The sequence below is a fragment of the Aulonocara sp. 'chitande type north' Nkhata Bay genome, linkage group LG1 (assembly GCF_057382095.1).
Source record: "Aulonocara sp. 'chitande type north' Nkhata Bay isolate Kocher_YH1m ecotype deep benthic linkage group LG1, A_spYH_male_GT1.1, whole genome shotgun sequence".
Taxonomy (NCBI): Eukaryota; Metazoa; Chordata; class Actinopteri; order Cichliformes; family Cichlidae; genus Aulonocara; species Aulonocara sp. 'chitande type north' Nkhata Bay.
The window spans coordinates 33,614,670-33,636,293 of record NC_141344.1 but is presented as its reverse complement, the minus strand read 5'-3'; the positions used below and the strand labels follow the sequence as shown (position 1 = coordinate 33,636,293).

At 40.2% G+C, this 21,624-nt stretch overlaps 1 protein-coding gene across 2 annotated transcripts in view; it reads right to left on the bottom strand.

Moving 5' to 3' along the window:
- Positions 1-21,624, bottom strand: part of lrp4 (low density lipoprotein receptor-related protein 4) — a 111,002-nt gene that overhangs the window by 29,391 nt on the left and 59,987 nt on the right. For both annotated transcript variants that reach the window (XM_086294398.1, XM_086294399.1), the window contains exons 3-6: positions 10,170-10,286; positions 3,767-3,880; positions 3,542-3,658; positions 3,025-3,153 (exon numbers count right to left, since the gene is read on the bottom strand). In XM_086294398.1, the coding sequence (XP_086150524.1) occupies positions 3,025-3,153; positions 3,542-3,658; positions 3,767-3,880; positions 10,170-10,286 (477 nt within the window). The remainder of the gene's footprint in view (positions 1-3,024; positions 3,154-3,541; positions 3,659-3,766; positions 3,881-10,169; positions 10,287-21,624) is intronic.

Sequence of the window (21,624 nt, the reverse complement as noted above, 5' to 3'; positions counted from 1 at the left end):
CGCCCTTCATGTGTCTGGAGAGTCCGTGCCAAGGAATGCTGTCTGAGGATGGGCTGTCTTATGCCTCTCAGAAATGCCTTCTCTGTCTAAGTGTGTGTGTGTGTGTTTGTGTACAAACTACAGCATAAAACAGAATTTACTAGGACTTAAATTACTAAAAAGAAAAAAAGAACGCTCTCGCCCTGAACCATTCTGAGTCAGAAATAAATAAATAAAACAGGAAGAATAACAGGCAGTGTGAGAGTGAAGGACAGCCACAGGGGACACGCAATCATCAGCGAGGACCTGAAACAAACCTTGAACAACACTTTGTTCATTTAGATCTGTTATGTGCCTCTGTATTTCCTACACACAGTTATCTAAAGTATTTCTTAAGGTCTTTCTGCTGCCCCTTTTGTGCTTTCCCCCCCCCTTTCAAATACGCTTTGATGCCAGCTCAACTTTCGAAAAAGGTTCGACACTTCAAAAGTGAGGCAGCAATTAAAAAACCTGGATGTGGGAGGAGATGAGAGGAAAAAACAGAGAGCTGCTCAGTTGAATAATTTGACCTTACAGATGATCAAACGATGTTGCAAAACTTTGAAGCCGTGCTTATTGCGCTGCAGATAAACACATCAAAGTGGGGGGAAACCACTGGGCTCGAGCGCATGTGTCTGTGAAAGAGCTGGATGTGGTGGGCAGTTAAAAGATGATGAGCAAATGAACGTGAGAAATCGGAGACAAGGGAACAGGGAGGGGAGAAGCCGAGAGATTAGTCAGCAGCAGGCAGCGTCTCTGGAGCGAGGCGAACGAAACATGATAGTCTATGTCAGGACTGTGGCTTCCCTCTGCGTGTGTGTGTGTGTGTGTGTGTGTGTGTGTGAGCGTGTGTGTGTGTGGGTGCGTGTGATCGAGAAAGAGAGAGAGATACAGTGACAGCACAGATCTAACAGAGTGCTTTCCAGTTATGACACAGGCTGTCGAGCAACAGCTGTTCCTGAGCCCAACCTGCCATCAACAGAACGTCGGGATGTGAAATCAGCACTCAGTGTTTTACAATGAAGCTCAATTTTCGTGCAGCTACCAGAGGGCCTTTCTTACAACACATAAACACTATTATCAAAGAATCAGCTTTCAAGATTACAGACAGTGAATCAACAATTCACATTTTTTTCTTCTTCTGTAGAGTCACTTTGCATCAAATCCAATGGTAAAATACCCACCTTATCAACCTCAACTATGGCAAAAATGCCACTTCCTAACAGCTCTTTAGTGTTTCTGGGGACACAAAAACATCATGGAAGTGACAAGCTAACAGTAAATGGCTGAAAGAAAATGTGTATCTACAGTACTATATGACTCATGTGATTAAAACATACATTTGATAACCCTGCGCTTCTTTTAAGCTTCTCAGCGCTTTGGTTTCTGTCACTTCTGCAGATGGTCCGTCACATTCATGTTTCTCCACAAACACTTTAATTTTGTTTTGTGATTTTTTTCCCTCTTTTTTTTTTTATATATTTGTTGGTGTTTTCCTAAGTTGCGGCCCGTGTGACCTCTCAGGGCCACCATATATTTGGTTGCTTTGAGCAACAGGTGCAGGTAGAGCAGTGGTAGCTGCTGGCGGTGTGAAAGGCGTCACCTTGACCAATTTGAGTTAAATGGACTGAAACTTTATGGCTGTTTGTGGTTTCAGTACCTTCTGGGACAACTTCAGTGCAATTACACAAGATGTATTCTCACTTATAAATGGGAAATCATTTGATTCTTAGACAGCCATCATTTTCTGTTATTAGTATTAATGGACAAAAACAAATAATACTCAAGTCAAATTATCAAAATAACCAGTAGTTGAAGCAACATCAGTTACATGCTGCATCTCTTTTACAGATGTTTTACTGCACTAGGGCTGTTCGATATAAACTTTACTTTACTTTACTTTATAACGATATATATCGGATGACGATATAAAAACGTCTATCGTTTCATTTTACGCTATCATTTGTTTCGTGGTGTCGCAAAATAAACTGTTTACGGCAATATTTTTTCATCGTTTTGATGGTCACTGTAGTGGCTATATTAATTTCTTAAAGTTCTCTCTTTCTCTTATATTTTATATAACCACACTACGGACGGACAAGCGCCTGTTTTTATGCATTGTGGTTAGCAACAACGACAGTAACACCATCGCGTGTCCGCTTGTTTATGTTCTACATAAACCTTTCACAATAAAGCTCAAGATCCTGTTGAGATTTTTCAAAATAAACTGAATCACGTGAAAGAGCAGATTATTTACAGATGAGAATTAAAAAAGAGCCGCCAGATGCTAAAAAATAAATCTTAGACTCAAACGTTAGAACAGGCTTTTCCCCGTAGCATGCCGTGTAATAAATACTCACAACTTATGTCTAAAATGTATAGTTTCATGCATCGGTTAAAACACGGGACGATAGATGTCTTATATCGGGATATGAGATTTTGGTCATATCGCGCAGCCCTATACTGCACCATGCTTTAACTGTCAGCGTTCAGTATCTGAGCCCAGTTTGGAACAGACTCGGTCGGTGTAACCACTAAAAATGATGGATGTTAAACTTCCTGTTCAGATGAGCCTTTAATGTACTTTTAAACTCCAGCTGAACTAGTGCAGGAAGCTGTAACACATGAATCTGAGTTGCACTCAGAGGAAAGGCAGAGAATAAAAGGAAGGAGAGGGAAGAGAAAACGGAAAGAGCTTTGCCTTCATCCACCATGCACAACACAGTCTAGTGAGAGCCACGATCACTGGCAGGGATCCTAAGAAATGTTTATCTGTGCCTGTGTGTGTAATCAGATGACAGCAATTCTTTACACCAGCCGGAGAGGCACGATTGGTCTGGATCACCTAGTTAAACACTGAGTGTGTTTCCTGTCAAATCTTTACTTCTGCCCAAAACTTGGATTGGTGTCTAAGAAGTACACTTTTCCCCCCCTGGAGGTTTGAGACTAGACCCTGACGTCTACAATGCTGCAGGTGTGTTTCTAGCTATGCGACGGGGAACTCACAGCAGTCCGATTCATCCGACCAGTCTCCGCAGTCATCATCTCCGTCACAGTGGTAGATGTCCAGGATACAGCGGCCATATGCGCACTGGAACTCCTCCACGCTGCAGGTGGCTGTCATCACATCTGAAGCTGCACAGACACGCAGACATGTTAAACAGATGCTGGAAAAGATGGTGCAGCAGTTGGCTGTCGGAGGCACTTTGAAGTTTTGATGCTACTTTGCTGAGTCTGTCAGAAACTATACATGAAATGAAGCAGAAGCTCAGCTCTACATTGAGACAGTGAACACATTTACATGGTCTGGGGTAAACTTGTTACTGTGAGATCTTGGTTTACATACAGCTTTACTGGTAAGCATATTTGCCCCTTTCTGAGGCCACAATTTTGACTTTACATGCTGCAGTGTACCATCACTCTGATCTGACTTGAGTTATCGTGGATGATGCCCTACAAATATAAGCTGGCCTGTCAATGTGTCTACAAAACAAAGCTTGTGCATACTCTCTCAGTAACTTACGGCAATTTTCCTCATCTGATCCATCTTTACAGTCCGTGTCTCCATCACAGTACCAGTGCTCAGCAATGCAACTCCCGTCCGTGCAGCGGAACTCCTTGTCTGAGCATTTACGCATGTCTGCCATGGAAAGAACACACAGGCTCATATACTATTACAAATACTGTCGGAATGAATAAAGGCCTTGCATGCTCGGGCTTAGGTGAGCCTCTTTGTGTGTGTACCCACCACACTGTTCATCACTGTTGTCCCCACAGTCGTTGTCGCCATCACAGTGCCAGAGGCTGCGAATACAGTAGCCGTTTTGACAGTGAAACTCGTCCTCCTCACACTCCCTGGGAGCTATGCAGGCAGAAAAAAGTGACAGACTTCAGAACACCATATAACACAGACACAATGAAAAGACACTAAAGCTACCCTGAAATCTGGGCAACTCTAATTCTTTGAGTCAAACTAAGAGCAAAAAGCTGTGCAGAAAAAAAAAAAGCCCTCCATAAACAGGCGGATCTTTCAGAACACTGCAGGTCTGTGACTGTGAAGCTTTCAGGCTGAATGTCTTGTTGCTCAATATGAAAATCTCTAATTTACACGCATTGCAACACAGTAAGCGATAAGGTTGTGTAAAGTGGTCTGTGTTACAGCTATAATAAATTTCCTTTTACAAAGCACATTTTCAACACCTCACAAAAGGCACAAAATAAAACCTTAAAAATAAAAAAAAAACAAAATTGGCTCTAGCTGAATACATGATGGTTAAAGTGGATGTTAATAGAGACGAGCTTTCATGGAAGAAAAAAGTCAAATGTTTGATTTATTACTCAAACTGCATAAAAGCCTTGAAATGATCGTTGCATTTCAACCTAAAAATACCAAGCTAACAAAAAGGCTACTTTCTTATTTGTTAGGAAACATTCAGAGAGGCTGTGAAGCTGCAACTGAAGAACTTTTTTTTTTTGTCTAAAAATCCAAGACTGGATGTGTTATTTCAAGCAGGAACCAGAAAAAGAAGCCAGCGTGAATGTGCCAAAAGCTGCCATTTCTCAACCAACTACTTGGGACGGGCTCCAAAAACGAGACGGCCCCCAAACACCCCCGTCCAACTTTACAGAACTGCAACATGTTTACAGCCTGGTACTAAAAAATAGTTTTGATAATCTGGCTTGTTCTGTATTACAGAGCATCCAAGAAGTTTGTGTTTCAGTCAAATTTTGGTATTTTATAGTCTGTTACTAATATAATTTAAAGTATGTTTGTCTGTGTGTTAGAACTGAACACTTTACTGATTTAACCCACTTTTATCTGACTTAGAGGCAGATTCTGAGGCATTATGGTTGTGGGCACACTGCTGTAAAGTTGCTTTAATGCATATTCTTCTAGTCCAGCTCAAATTTTGGATTGATTTCTTTCACCAAGCTCTAGCAGCATGCTTTATATCTTAATTACACATAGTGCTGGCTGTACATTAGGAAGTGTTTCATTATGCAGTTAACCTTTAGACTGGAGATAAAAGGAACATTAGTCATTCGCACAAACAGTTGACACAACAGAGAGACAAAGTCACTCCCTCTTGTGAGAGTTCAGCCCTGTGACAGTGTTTTACTTTCATACCCTTTCATTTATCGAAACAACTGGTTCGCCTTGCTTCTTTCATCACACTTCCAAAGCGCCGCCTTCTACCGTTACTGCTGCAGTCGATGGCAAAGCACGGCTGGAGCCGAGCAAACAGGTTTGCCAAAGAAAACCAGTGATGTCTGGCCCCTGGCAGTAGGCAATCTATAATTTATCACTGCTGTGTGTGAGTGTTAGACAGTTACGACAAAGCAAGAGAGATAAGAAGAGACAAAAACAGAAGGACGCCCACAGAAGAGACGACCCGACAAAAAGGAAAAGGGTAACGCTCGTCTTTTTTCCACTGAAAGCTTTCATCTTTTCTCAAGAGTATTATAGCACCACACAAATACACCTGAGAACCACACTTCACTTCTCAGATGAGTGACATGACATAAGAACCCAGAGCCATTGCACGTATATATGATCTGGGTCCAAATTAATGTTTAACAAAGATCCAAAAGGGAAGCATCTTTCTAGAATGTTTTCCATATAAAAACATGACATATTTAGAAAGTTCTGACAGGGATCCTCTACATTTGGGAATTATTACACTCATCATTGGAACTTGCTTTACACTACAAAATCATCCACTTTCTAAAATTAGTTGTTTTAGCTCCATTTTCCCTCCCTTTAAGCCAATCCTCTTCTGATTGGCTGCCCTTCGCAAACAGAAGATTCGCATAACAGGTGGGTGGAGCTTTTATGCTCAAAGCTTAGGGCTGTGTGCCTTAAATGACCATCTACTCTCAGTGACATCATACAGAGCCAAGTGTATTAAAATAAATATCTAAGACTAAACATTCACGAGCATGCTATTCATTCAACTGCTAAATTTCCGCTGACCTCGCCCCCACCTCAGCCAGTTCGCCCCCCCCCTTAAAAAAAAAAAAAGTATTTTGGTGGGTTCCAATGAAAATTTAATTTTACCTGGACAATTGACAATCAAACTCGTTCCATTATTCAGGTTGCAAGAAAATAATTGATTTGCCCCCTATTCTCTGCCTCTCCCATGCTCTAGCTCCCTTCCCATAAGCGAAGTAAACAGAGTAAGGTCAGAGGTCAACAAGCCCTCAAGAAACTCATCATTCACACAGCAGCCAAAAGTCAAAGGGCAAAGAGCACTGGGAGTCGATACCACGCTCTCTACATGTGCGTATGAGCTGAGACAGGTGTCGAAATATTTATTTGCCAGATTAAAATATCTTTTGAACGTCAAGATTTCAAACCCCTTTTTTAACACACACACACACACACACACACACACACACACACACACACACACACACACACACACACTGCTCTGCACCGAGGCACACCTCACTCTCCATGTTTGTCTGAAATCTTGACAGCTACTTCGGTTCCAGCCAAGCGTGGAGGATTGTCTCCCCAGGCCTAAATAATGCAATGAAACCACCTCATCTTAGGGAGAAACCTATACTGGCCAGCACATATTGGGAACGGAGAGCCAAACCAGGTAGGGGGAAAGAAATGGAGAAAGAAAGAAGCATGAAATAATAAGTATGGGAAACAGAGGAGGGAGGAAAATTTACTGGGCATGAAGATGAAAAATTCATAGCACCCTCATTGCAGACAGACACCCCCCACCCCCATCAGTAAGTGATTCAGTGTCTGGCTGCTCATGCTATATGTGGGCCAGCACAGGAGGAGGAGAAATCACCAGGTGACAGAAAAATCATTCGCAAGCTATCCTCTACCTGCTGCACCTATAAACTACTTGAATTTTGAGAAAACAGTGAAAGTGGCGTCTGTGCATAGGCCATTAAACAGATTCTATTGTATTTAAATACAGCAAGATGGTCCCTGTAATCCTATGCACATGTCCAACATTTAATTGGCTAGAGTGACCAAATGGTTCACAAGACTCAGTGCTACAATCAACAGATTAGCTCTACAGATTTAATGCTAGTGGTTTGGTGGGGAGTTACATATTCATTTTATTGGCTTCAAAATAGGGCTGCCACGATTAGTCGACTAGTCACGATTACGTCGACTATCAAAATCGTCGACGACTGATTTAATAGTCGACGCGTCATTTGAAGCTTTGTAAGATCCCAAAAGCAGGAATAAGTAGTAGGATTTAAGAGTGTAATAACGGACTGAAACAGAAGATGGCAGCACTGCATGTACAAGGATGCCAGCTGCCGTTAAACCCCGAAGAAGAAGAAACTGTGTCCCAGAATTCATAGCGCGGCCCAGCGCAGTTGTCAACAATGGCGGCAGCTAGTTAGTTTTAATATTACTCTTATTATTCTTTCTGGGTCACAAAATAAACGTTTAACATATTTTCAGGCGAGAATGTAGCTGTGTAAACCTCAAATATCTGCTCAGTTTATCAAGACACCACATATTTTCAAAAGCGCTCCGACGTTTTCGGAGGCGTCTGTTACCCACTAGCTCGATAGCTAGCCGGGGGCCATGAGAGCACCGGACTCCCGGCAGATCGTTTTCAAACCCACCGCCCTACTCAGGTTAAACATATACAAGTCACTTAGATAACTTAAAAATGTTATTGTTTGGCTTTTTTCAGTATTTTATTTGTTCCTGAGTAAATCGGCTGAGTTTATTAAACTCCACCAAAACAATCTGCACATTTAATTAGAATTCAATTAACTATCATCTTGTCTTTATTTTTAGTTAGCACAGACCTTAAACACTTAAAGCTGTAAGCTAATGATAGTTATATAAGAGCAGATGCTGCTGGTGCAATAAGCTGTACTTTTACGTTCAATGGATGATGATCTGATTAGTCGACTAATCGCAAAAATAATCGGTGACTAGTCGACTATCAAAATAATCGTTTGTGGCAGCCCTACTTCAAAAGCATAAGAAGGTGGTTCCAGTTTATTTTTTAATCAACATGAAAAGAAAACACACCAAACTGAGCAAAAATATTCATACACTTTTGCTTGCCAAAATATGAACCTCATTTACTATCACCGTGACCCTATGCGTCATGTTATCAAGCTATCCAGCCAACACTAGCATTAGTCATATATCACTTTTTCTTACAAAAACAGGCCTCGCTTGCATTAAAATAAAAACAAAATGGGAAGGCCAGATTTCTACCATACAGAATTTATAATAGCAGTTCCCAATCAAGATATGAGGTCATTGTCATCTTTGATATCCAATATATATGGAACTACAATACTGTTAAAACCTTTGATGTGTATAAACTAAAGACGCACAGTTTTAAGCTACTGCTACCAAGACCAGGAGCTACCAATAGGACTGTCACTCTGGTCTATAGTTACCAACCTGCTGAGTCAGAAGCTTACTAAGCCAGCCAAAAGCAAAAACGTTCCTTCTTTTGATTAATAGCTACCTTCCATCAAAAGCCTACCCAACCCAGCTACCACTCCTCTGCAGAGCCAGAATCACAATACAGATTTTGTGATCTACTCTTAATTCCACATTAGCCAAAATATGCTGAAAGACGAGTTGTTCCCGATCTGATGTACAGAATTATCAAGTGGAGTTACTTTTGCCCTTATTTTGTTTTTTCTACTTTTCTAGTTCTACCACAATGGTGAATGATCATAAAGTTTCAAATAATGAGCCCAGCATAAATGTGAGTTCAAATACTTGCAGCTCTGGCAGGAAGTATCTGTCCGGGCCCCACCCACCTAACGTTCTGTTTTTGAGGGGCAGCCAATCAGAAGAAAAGCTGAAATTGATCACCCCTAGGTGATCAATTTTAAAAGAAGAGTTCTTTAAATGGCTTGTTCAGAACTGGTTTAGAGGCGGCATAATAACAAAATATACAACAACCAGGATTATTATGAACTGTGAATCAATCAAAGTTACTGTAGCTGAGTCCAAGAAAGAAGGTTTATGGTTGCAAAGAAGCATAAGAGGTCTATGTCAAGTTCTCGGTATTGTCACCCTTATACCACTTTTATTGGGGCCAAAGTAAAAAATACAATCGCCAATAATTGATATGAATTGTATAATTTAAGCAACATGTTGTTGGTGGAAGATCCTTCACAGATCTAGAAGTGAGTTACTTGAAGGACACTGCCTAACTGCCATGTGTCGACTCCATCAAGGACATGTCACTGCTTGTAACTATTCCAGTCCTCCGCACAGAGTGTTAAAGTTGATCGAACTGAATCGCCGAACTTGCTTCTGATGCTGTGATAGAATGTCCAGCCTGCAGCATGCATCCACCCCGATCAGGTTGCACACACAGAGCCTTCTGAGTTGTCAGGGGTAAATATAGAGACTAAATGTGGATTCAGAATCTGACCACTGGCCACACCTCAAATAAAGAAGAAAAAAACCCCACACAGACAAGCAGTTGTACTCCTCTACTTCTGATGACCTCTTTTAAAGAGCACAACTCCTATTCTTAACCTCAAATGAATCTAAAACTGACCTTCGTTAAAAGGGCAAGCACATTGTTGAGTTAGTAAAATAGGATGGTTTCCTTATCATGTTTATCTGACAATTTTCTGAAGGCTGCATTAACCCATTTTTTAAAAAAAAAGACGGAAGTGAGAACAGAGAAATTACCCTCCTCTCTCAAGAATGTCCTCAAAATCAAGCAAAATGTCTCACATAGCAACACAGAGACCACAGATACCCTCACTGTAGCGGTCAAAGCTTCAGGTTTTTCCTTTTAGTTTAAGTGTTGTCACGATTCTGCCTGGTAGGAAGCTGAGGATACTTCAGCAAGAACACACGACTTAGAACACAAATAACTCCTCAAAACAAAAGAGGAGCAAAATAAAGTCAAAGGTCAAACAAAGTCTTGTGCTGTGACCGTGGGAGAGCTGACCTTTTGCCACAATGTTTTCGTGTGCACATGCGATTGCCCGTGTGTTTGTGAGTGCAACAGACAGGCAACGCTTTTAGACTCTAAACAAACACCTCATTGCACATGGCTGCCTCAAACATCTGTTCACTTTAATAAGTCATCCCCTTGAGTAAAACGGAGCAGGTCGAGTGTATGTCTTTGCTACTGTTTGTGTTTTCAAGAAAGACAAAGTGTACTTACGGCAGTCTTGTTCGTCGGAGTCATCCTCGCAGTCGTTGTCTCCATCACACACCCAAGAGCGACGGATACATTTGCCATTGTCACAGTGGAAGTCCAGCGGTGAGCAGGTGGGGAGCACTGCAAGTAAACGAGAGCAGACAACAAGGCTGTCAGCAGAGAAAACAAACAAACACACTGAGCAGCTGAGAGAAGAGGACCACAAAAGAAAAAAACTCAAACAACATGGATGGGACGTGCTAATGTCTTTATGAGGATATTATAAGCAGTGTTGCTGACCAATAAATTTTGACAGTTTGCGTCAATGTCCTCTTTTTCTGACAACTACAAGACAATAACTAAATAAAAAGTAATGCATGAGGACAAAAACTACGATGAAATGTATTCACACTTTTGTCAACGAATAAAAACGAGATGAAAATATTCTGAAGTAATCTTAAGCGGTACGGTTAGACACGGACATTTGATCTGCCCCTGGGAAACTAGCTCCCATGCTCCACGTTTCTCATGAAAACACTAAATGTCAGCACTCGTGAGGAAGAGAAGAGCAGACACATGGACATATTATACATTTGTTGTCAACAAATGACGCTTTGTAAACTGTGTGGAGCAACTATCACAGCTAAATACATTTTTTTTTACTCCATAAAACTAAAAGAACTTAGATTATGATGAAAATCAAATGACATTTCATTCAAAAGACTGCGACTAAATTTAAATAAAAATTGTCAAAATGAAAACTAATATTAAGTACTTTCAAAATACCTACTAAACTATAGGCCAGATACTGTTGAGGCTTCAAGTGTGCTAGCATAGACAGCTACAGCATTTAGCTGCATCTAATCTGGACCTCTTCATGTTTGTGCTGTTAGTATCAACTGCAGCATTTTAATGGAACTATCTGACAAATAACATAGTCTGCTATGTGGTAAAAACAATTTTAGTAGTTTATACTTTGATTTTGGTATTTGATTATAATGTGATTCGTGTGTATGCCATATTCCTGTTTGCTAACTATACTCGCTAGTTAGCTGCTAATTTCTGGCTCCAAGACACCAATATGGCAGCAGGCTGAACACTAATCCTGAGGCTTCAAAATGCAGAGTCTAGAAGCAACGATCATTTTTTATTTGCAGTTTAAAAAGTTTTACCTCTGTCTGTTCCATTTGGGCTTGTGTAATTATCTAGATGATTGAGGGAGCTTGATAAGAGCATGTTTTCATGCTGCAATCCTAATGATTGACGAGTAGTGACACATTTGTGCTCTCACTGTGCGACACAGGCCCACAGTTTTGGAGACGCGCACAAAGATATAGCCTCCATTCTTCCACCCTGGTCATATTTCATCTGGGTCAGCTCCGAATAGCAAAGTGTGTATGCAGCTTCAGATGAAAAAAACAAACAAACATACAAATATGCTAACTTAGACAGTGTAATGCTGCAGCAGGCATTTTCAACATTATTTTGACCATGCCACAGATGGGACAAGTACTCATCACAACTAAAAATAATTATTAATCATAACCTAACATAACACAGTCATCACTCTTGCGAGGCTACTAGGTGCCCTAAAGGTCAGTTTGCCAAACAGCTGAAATAAAAAATCTTCACTCTGTATCTGGTCTAAGTTCATTGCGTGAGTCAGGCCTGGATCCAGGCATCCTCTTCTTCCCCACCTTTTTTCTCCTAACAGAGGTACTGAGCTCAGCTCAGCGCATTCCTCCTTAACTTCATATCCGCTCTACAGAGTGCAGCTACTTGCTATCTAAGCACCACCCGAATGACTGGCCCTTTGTCATCTGCAGACAGAGCTAATTTAATTACAGGCCAGAGAGGGATGGAAGTAGGAGGGAGAGAAGGCGAAGGGAAAAGAGGGAGCAGCGGCTCCTTACTATGGACTCTCACCCGACTGTCAATAGCAAATATGAAATATTGACCAAGCAATGCAGACTTTATGAAAAATGTATGACATCACGCAGCGAGTTAACCAGCCAGGCAGACAAGCCAGGACTCGGGGAGTGAATTAAGCAAGTGTGCATCTGTGTGTGTGCTGGGGTGTGCCTTTGGTCTCCAGGGGGAAGTAAAACCCCACTGACCCATATACCCCAACATGGATACTACATTATTCAGAGAGAGAATCATAAGCAAAGAGAACCTGTCTCCCTCTTGGTCTACACATTCTCTTCACATTCTGAAGATCTCTGTCTAAATCACACAGTCACCCCCCCATTTAGACAGCCACTGGATTCAGTTCAATATAAGATGTAAAATCACCTTACAGAGACATCACATTAATTTGGTATGTGTCACTTTATCGCAGGAAGACATTTTAAGCAACTTTACATTTTTGTCAGCTAACAACATATTTTATAGAATCTGTGAGCCCCTTTCATAAAGGCAGTCCTTTCAGGTAATCTGACAGCATCTTAACATATCAGCTTCATGCCTGAATGCTCACACCGGCTACTTTTTCTGTAAAAGTTGAGATTACAACCTTACTGAGGTGGATCCAGTTTTTTGCCGTCGCTTATCATGGTACGAATGTCAAATCATGCCGCTTGCACGAGAATGCAACTGCCTATGGATCTAAACCAAACGTGTTGCTCGAGACACTAAAACACACAACAGTTTTTGAGAATACTCTAAACAAGAAAAATTTGAGGAGGAAAAAAAACAAAAACACTAGTCCATAAAGATCACAGAGCACCAAAGACACTCGCCTTTAAAGGCCAGAGACACGTTTTCTGACTTTTCCAACAAAAACCACAAAACTCCTTTCATGTATGTTGAAATCTAAAATCTCACGTCTTATAAGACTGACATGTCTTTAAAAGACTTTAAGTATAAGTCTTTACTGTGATGAAGAAAGAGTCTGTGACATGTCAGAATAATAATGATCACCAGTAATGACTATAATCTACATTTTGACAAAGTGTTCGCAGGGGCTGAAGTTAGCTTGTCGCTTGCATCTGTGTGTAGAAGTCATCATTTTGAGTTTATTACATATCTGTAAAATCAGAAAACAGGAGAAATCATCCATAAACATTTCCTAACAAAGAAAGCTTTGTAAATCTACAAAGGCATTACAACAGTGTTTACTTTATTATAATAAATTATTCCTGAAATGGAGACATGATCCGTCACAATCTAAGAGCCACATTTTATGAACCACAGTAAAATAGTTTATCTGTTTCATGTGCAACCATCTCTTACAACATTACTGAAATACAGCCAATGAATTATGAAAACTACAGTACAGCCAAAAGAGTCTTGTTTAAATGTACTGAGTCACCCTTAATTTCTTTATACTTTCCCAGGAAATTGGAAAATAAATGCAATAATTAGCAACTAAAACATGCAAACATACATGCAAATATAGTCTATAAGGCAACACTAGACTTAATACAATTCCAATATTATCTTTATTAGTTCTCCAGGCTTCTTGAACGACATCTGAAGCTCTTCTTTGGATGTTTGATGCCTTTAGTTCTGTTCTCTGTCAAAATGATCCCACACGGCTTTAATAATGTTGAATCCACATTCTGTGGACTGATAAGTTTCCATTGTGTGGGTTTTTTTTTTTTTGGTTTGGTTTTTTTTAAATTCAGGTATGCTTTTACTGCATTGGCAGTGTGTTTAAGCTTTGGACCAAAGCCATTGCCAGTTGGATGCTTTCCAGTTGGTATTGCAGGGCGGTTCAAAATCTGATCTGATTTAGTAATCTTTTGATAAGATCCCCTACACCATTGCCTGAAATGCAGCCCCAAACCACGATACAGTCTCCACCTGAAAACTGCCAATTCTTGTATGTTCTACCAGTTCAGTTTCGCTGCACACCATGGCAAAGTATGTTAAATTTTGGGCTAACAACAATTTGGGAATTACTTTGTTGGTGCAAAAATATTACTTTACGCCTGTCAAATTGTGTATTTTTCATAGATTGAGCTAAAAGCAATGGTTTAAATTGAAAGATTTTACAGCAGGGTATTAGTAACAAAGTGGCTGAAAATGCAATTTAAATATGGTTCTTTAATAAGTTGTCTGTTATGTGAGACACAAGTCTGGTTTATCCTTTGAATTAGGAACCTCACCGATTCCTCTGGAAATGGTCTGTTACAAGAACTGAACTGAAATTGAGAGAAAAAGCAGCAAATGTCCAAACAAATATTGAAAGACCTTCAGAATGCAAGCAACACTGTAAAACTAAATAATAATATAATAGCATACAACTTTAAAGCTTAGTAAGCTTTTATTTGTTGTATTTGAGTGTTTCTTGATAGTTAGGGTTAGGAGTTGAAACCACTAGTGAAAGTAAACAGGAAATGACATTTTGTGAAGACTTCTATGGTGTGGCTGAAGGGAGTGATGGCTAAATCAAGTACAAAATTTAAAAAAAAAAAACAAAAAAAAAAACAGGTCAAGTAGTGCCGTTTAGAATAAATTTTACAAGATTCACTCTTAAAAGAAAATCTCAGCTTAGATAAAATAAGAGTTTAACTCATAATGTCCCAAACAAGCAGAAACCCAGCATTGGCACAAATGTATTTAAACTTGTGATATCCTGAGAGCCTATCAGAAGACTGATGACAGCTGTGAAAACCTCTTTTTTTGTTAAGTAAAGTGATCGAGCTGCATTCCTGTACATTTCCTGGTCAGGCGTCAGCAGATTTATGGCCTCGAACAACAAAAGGAGGAAAAATGCTGGGTTGGAAACGTTTCAATAAATAATTCAGCTTATCTGAAGACTTAGAGATTGTGGTGTTAACGCGCACGCAAAAAAGCACACATGCAGACATAAGCCAACCATCACTGCACTGGCTAAATAAACATATTCTGCTTAAGTGCGGGATTGTTTAAGCACATGAATTGGGAGATATACAAAATGCATGCAAATAAAGAGTCCAGGACGAATCAGCGAGAGATACAGAGAGAGGGAGAGTATGTAGGTGTGGCCTGGTCCAGGTATCAGGTGGATCAACAGGGAGCTTGCTAGGTAAGTTGATGAGGTCTCCTGGAGCCTTGATCTCTCTTATCACATGGATTCGGCTCTGTACGGCGCTGCTCTTCTCTGGACCGCTGCATTCCTCAGAGGCTGACACTCACGCATGTGCGCGCACAGACACACACACACTTCAACGCTCACAAGACCCTCCATCCGCTGTGTCATCTTGTGCATTCCAGTTATCACTTTATGATGAACTCAACTAATATGAACTCCACCTGCTACACTCCTACATTTCCCAGGATTGTGCGAATATTATTAATAGCTGCAATGATGTACATGCTTCCCTCAGCCCCACAATAAAGTAAGACAGCTCAGAGAATGATGTCTTAGCGAAACCCTGGTTAAAGATGGCATCTAACTTCAAAACGGGTGCACAGCTCATTGTGATCATGAGCGGCCTCATGAGCATCTTCACATTTGCAGTTGGATAACAGTTGCAGCTGATATCCATTTACACCCCCCCCCCCCCCCCCCCCCACCACCACCACCACCACAAACTTTTTTTTTTTCCTTTTGAAATTTATATGGTTGTTTGACCAGTTCATTCACCTCCCATAGTTACACTTTGAAGTGTTCCAATAGTACAAAAATTTTTGTCTCAGTCATGCTTCAAAGCCTTTCAAAAATATTGCTCCTGAACATTTTCCATTTATTCTTCTGTGTGATGCTGTCCTCACACGTGTAATAGAACACACACACACACACACACACACACACACACACACACACACACACACACACACACACACACACACACACACACACCCTGACCTTCACCAATGAGCTTTTCTCATCCAAGCTAAAGAATTCCCACTTGCATACTATGTGTTATTCCCACACAAACAATGATACACACCTGCAAGTCTCATCATCAACACCAGCCTCATTCCTTTCCCCAGTTATTCTCTGGTGCACACGCACACATACATACACGCAGTGAAGAAACAAGAGTGTAAGTGTAAAAGTTGACCTCTTTAGCTATACTGAGAGTTTACCTGCATTAAATATTACAGTACAAAGTTAAGTCAATTCTTAAAGCCTTGTTTTTCCATGAATATGTGCAGTATTATTTTAGTCTCCGTATTCTGTAACCATGTAGCCAACAGATATTGCTTGATTACGCTGCTTCAACTTTTAACAAACAAATGTGTGTGAATGCATGCAGTCATTTCCTTATGTCAAACCTAGAGCCAAAAGACTAGAAAAAGTAAACATGGGTCTCCACTGTGAGTAAATGTTTCCTGTTGAGAAAATAGTAACATGGAGATGGAATGACCCATTTTGAGATGAAAGAGAGGGGAAAAAATACAGACATAATCAAAGGTGAACTATACTTGTTAGTAGGGCTGCCACGATTAGTCAACTATCAAAATCACCGACGACTGATTTAATAGTCGACACGTTGTTTGAAGCTTCAGATCACAAAAGACGCAGGAATAAGTAGTAGGATTTAAGAGTGTAATAACGGACTGAAACAGAAGGTGGCAGCACTGCATGTACAAGGATGCCAGCTGCCGTTAAACCCCGAAGAAGAAGAAGTAGCTCTGTCCCAGAATTCATAGCGCAGCTCAGTTTCCAACAATGGCGGCAGCTAGTTAGTTTTAATATTACTCTTATTATTCTTTCTGGGTCACAAAATAAACTTTTAACATATTTTTAGGCGAGAATGTAACTGCGTAAACCTCAAATATCTGCTCAGTTTATCAAGACACCACATATTTTCAAAAGCGCTCCGATGTTTTCGGAGACGTTTGTTACCCACTAGCTCGATAGCTAGCCGGGGGCTAGGCTCACTAGAGCCCGTGAGAACACCGGACTTCCGGCAAATCGTTTTCAAACCCACCTACTCAGGTTAAACATATATAAGTCACTTAAAAATGTTATTGTTTGGGGGGTTTTTTGTATTTTATATGTTCCTGAGTAAATCGGTTTGGCTGAGATCAAAGTTATAGTTTTTGCACAGCTGAATAAACCTCAAGCAGACAGCTGATTATCAGAAGCATGAGATGTTCAAGAATATACTCCGTTGTCCCGTTATATTTTAGATAGCAAGGAGTTTATTAAACTTCACCGGAACAATCTGCAAATTTCATTAAAATTTAATAAACTATCATCTTGCCTTTATTTATAGTCAGCACATACTTTAAACACTTAAAGCTGTAAGCTAATGATAGTTATATAAGAGCAGATGAATGCTGGTGCAATAAGCTGTACGTCTAATGTTCGACTAATCGCAAAAATAATCGGTGACTAGTCGACTATCAAAATAATCGTTTGTGGGAGCCCTACTTGTTACATGTGCAGGCACATCAGTCCTGCTGTGAGATTTCTGCCTCCAGCCCCAATCAATGGGAGGATGGAATATTTGAGGAAAGTCTGAATTCTGAACAGTTTCTTAAAAAAAAAAAAAAAGTGATTATCTTGTTAAGTTTTTCTTTTTCTGCTTTCCAATGCAACTTTCAGGGCAGTAAGCACCGCGAGGCTTTAGTGACCTTCATTACAACAGAAGGCGCAAATCTCAGAAACAGACATTTAAAATACAGCCAAAGCTGTTTGCATGGCTAGATATCCATAGAGATAACAAGAAAATGGAACCGTTTTCACACAAGCTCTGAAGCCCTAAACTTTTCCATTAGGCTTCAGCCAACAGAGCAGAGTGTGAGAATGCAACTGTCACACAGTTCTTGGTGTTTTAGGGTTTCTGTGCCTCCTTTTGCTTTGACTTTTCCTCCCTTTCTTTCTTTCTTTGCCTGTGTTGGTAGACACATGATCTAAGAGAACTTGTACATTGTTACATTATGTTACAAGTGATAATAATGAGCTCTGTTAAGTGTGCACGCTTACTGACTGCACGTCTGACTTGCATATGCATGTGTGTCTTTGTGTGTGTGCGTCTTTAGGAAGATGTATGTGGCCGTCTTTAAATGGCCTTGAGTTAATGGCCTGCCTCCTCACTGTAGAGTAGCTGAATCAAGTGGCTCTAATGGGACCAATATATCTGCCTAAGCGCCGCTTATCACACCAGCTCGACGGATGGGAGGATGAAAACATGAGGGAGAGAGGGAGACAGAAAAACAGATGTGCACTCCAGAGAGCGACACAGCTTCTTTCAAGCTTAAAAAGTGCAAGGATGTGCACGCGCATGTCACAAATATAAGGGTGTAACGGTGAAAATTGATGACAGTCTTTAAAGTGTTATATAGTCACTTCAGAGGACGAGTCACTGGGATGTCCTGCCATGGTGTACTCGTGTCTGTACACTGTTTGTTTGTTTCTGTTGGCTACTGTACAGCATCTAGCTGGTAAACCTGTGTTCTAATCAAAGCGCTTGTGTCCCATTTGGAAAATGCCTTTCCCAACGCCAGATGATATGTGAATCCACCGAAAGCCGAGATGGTCCAGTTTCCACCGGCACTTAAACGCAGCATGTATTTGTAGATCCGTGTGGAGCTGCACACGTGTTTATTTGCCAAGTTGTTTTGCACGTGTTCAGATTGCTTGGCTTTAGCGTGTAGACTAGCACGTGCATTTGTGAGAACTAAAAATGCTGCACACATCAGTAAATCTTTGTTTTTCTCTGTGAATCATGTAGCGTGCATCTGTGTCTAATTGGGAACTACAGCTTTTTTCTTCTAAACGGATTCATGGTCAGAGGGTGTGAAAGTCCTGTCTTTCATTGCTTAACCCACTCTGGACTTGTGACATGGCGGCAAAAGTAATTGTGAAACTGTGCATAACCTTGTGTCTTTAATTTTGTTTCTGCAGGCTATATGACGATGATGATTATGATAAAAAAATGTTAAAAAAAATTCAGCCTTTTCACTGCTGAATGGAACAAACTCAATTTACATTTGTGTCAGTAGAAATTCCTTAATGAAGACCTTAATACAATCAGTGGCATAAAAAGAACCGTTAACAGTCTGGAGCTGCCATACTTCTGATTCATTTCCAATCTAAATGCAGGAAGCACACATTGAAAAATAATACAAAAATGTCTCAAAATGTAAAAGCACGTCCCTCACCCTTCCTTAAACCCAGACTAATCCCCTCTGTCCATCTCTTTATTTTCCTCTCACAGCCGATCCCGACAGAGGTGGCTTATCTGATTTTGGGCAGCTCTGGTTGCTATCCAGCGCATATTTGAGCCCGTCAGAGCACAGTGGTACTGCCAGCACAGTTTTTTCCAGGAGTGTGTCTGGCGGCTGCTTGTGTAATGGACTTTTTCCTCCACCTATACAGTAAACAGACCTCGCCCTGTCCACAACGCCACTTTGCATTCATAAAACCCACTGAAAACTCACAGCAGAATTGTGTTTACTACCTGTCTGAGGCAACATAATCAACTCTGTCCAGTGTTTATCATAGTCTGCTGTATAAAGCAAACCCTCAAAACAAGTCACCAACAACTGTTTATTCCTGTTTTTATTACCTTATTTATCACCAGCTCTTTTGCACAAACTACAAAATAAAGTGCAAGACGAGGGAACTATGCACTGCAGTGGCACAGAAATTATTTGAATCTAATACTTGCTGCAAAAACAGCATCCCGGGAGTATTAAAGCAATCCATCACAAATATAGTTACAGAACAAACTAAAATATTTCTTATCTAAAAAGCCCCTATTCAAAGAGCCATTTTACAGCATATTTAGCATATTTTCTATGCTTAATGCAAAGAGATTAATGCTTATGTGGCATTTTAAATGTTGCTGAGTCTATAATATATCCTCTGATACATCAAGATTAAAATGTTAAACTTCCAACAATAATAGTCTCCATTATGAATGAGCATGATCAAGTAAAACGCATGCTCGACCAATTAAAGGATGAAGCAAATCCAGCCCTCCCAACCACAGCTGTTCACTCCATCATTCTGCCTGAACTTTCCTGGACTAGTCTGGACCAGCAAGACTGTTTTGTATCTAAAGCTACAAAATAAATAAATTAAACAAAATTAAAATAAATAAATCACTCAAAGTACAAATGAATCACAAGAGTGGCTTTCCTGAATGACTTACAAGTGTGTGTAAGATTAGTGGTGATACAGCACATTGACAGGACATTTTACCGTCCATTATGGCAGATTAATGCTGAAGCGTTTGCTTGTTGCCATGACAAATCTCTGCGGAGCGCTTGACACCAGTGAGTAACACTTAAGCGCTGTCATCCTCACAGCCCACATATTTTCCTCTTAAGAAACTGAATGACAGGAAATACTCTGGTGCAGACTAATTCAGCATTATATGACTATTAGGATCATCAGTCTCCAGCTGAATGAATGCATCCATTTTCTTATGTTAGCTTTCTTGAAATTTTATATTTAACTATCATATTCAGCTCACAATACACAGGAAAGTGCTTGTGAGAACATGACCACAATTTGGGTGAAGACCTATTAGGCTATCACTGTGTGTAAGTTTCACTAAAATCTGAGAAATATTCTAGAGAGATCCTTTAAAGCAATTCTTAGGACCGTGGATAGAGAGATGGATGTGTCATCATGCCATAAGCTTATCAGCTTTCTGGAAGGATGAGCTAAAAAGGATAAAAGGATAATAAACAAAGTTAAAATAAAAGAAACAGGTTTACAAAGATGCAAAAACACACTGTGGGGGGGTGGGGGTAGTGTAATTGTGTTAGGTCCTGGAGGATCAAAGAAGAAGTGAAAGAAGGAACGCATCCGTACCTGGGGAAACTAAAAGAGAAGAGGGTAAATGGAGAGACTTAAGACTTAAAACAAACTGAAAAGTAACAAACTAATAACAGAAACTATTGTAAGAAATTGGTATAGGCATTTTTTTTTAATAATTTTTTTGGGTGGGGTTTCGGGGTGGGATTGGTAAAACTTTTGCAGTATCATTTTATGAATGTAGTGCTGTGACACTTCGAGAGTGTAAGTTGTTAATGATAACATGTGAGGTGACAGCTGATTCTCACATCATATTACAAGTATGGAAACCTGCCACTGTCTGGTTCATGGCCCAACAAATTTATTTATTTATTTATTTATTTTTTACACACGGCACCATAGAACCCATACGAGGTAAGCTAGCCCCTTATTGCTCTCTCTCCACCTATATCACATTTGATTAATGCAAACGTGTGCTTGAGCCATCAGCAAAATCAACTATTAATTCTGGCATTTATTCAGAAAAAAAATGAAAAAGCCGCTCCAAGATGTAGAGCATTAGAACCTTTAGTAGAAAAATCAAGAAACCCAACTACCAGGTGAAGTACATGTGAGCACCAAAACACACGTGTTAGCTAAATAACAAAAAAAACAAAACAAAAAAAACTACAACTACAATACAGTTCCACCTGGAAAGAACTAAATAGGATCTATAACCCTCCTTTGTTATTCTTTACTTTTTACCAGCACCCACCAATCTATCATTCCCTACTTTCAATTATTCTATTAATTGTGCAAACCGCACGCGCTCACAGCCTGAGGTGA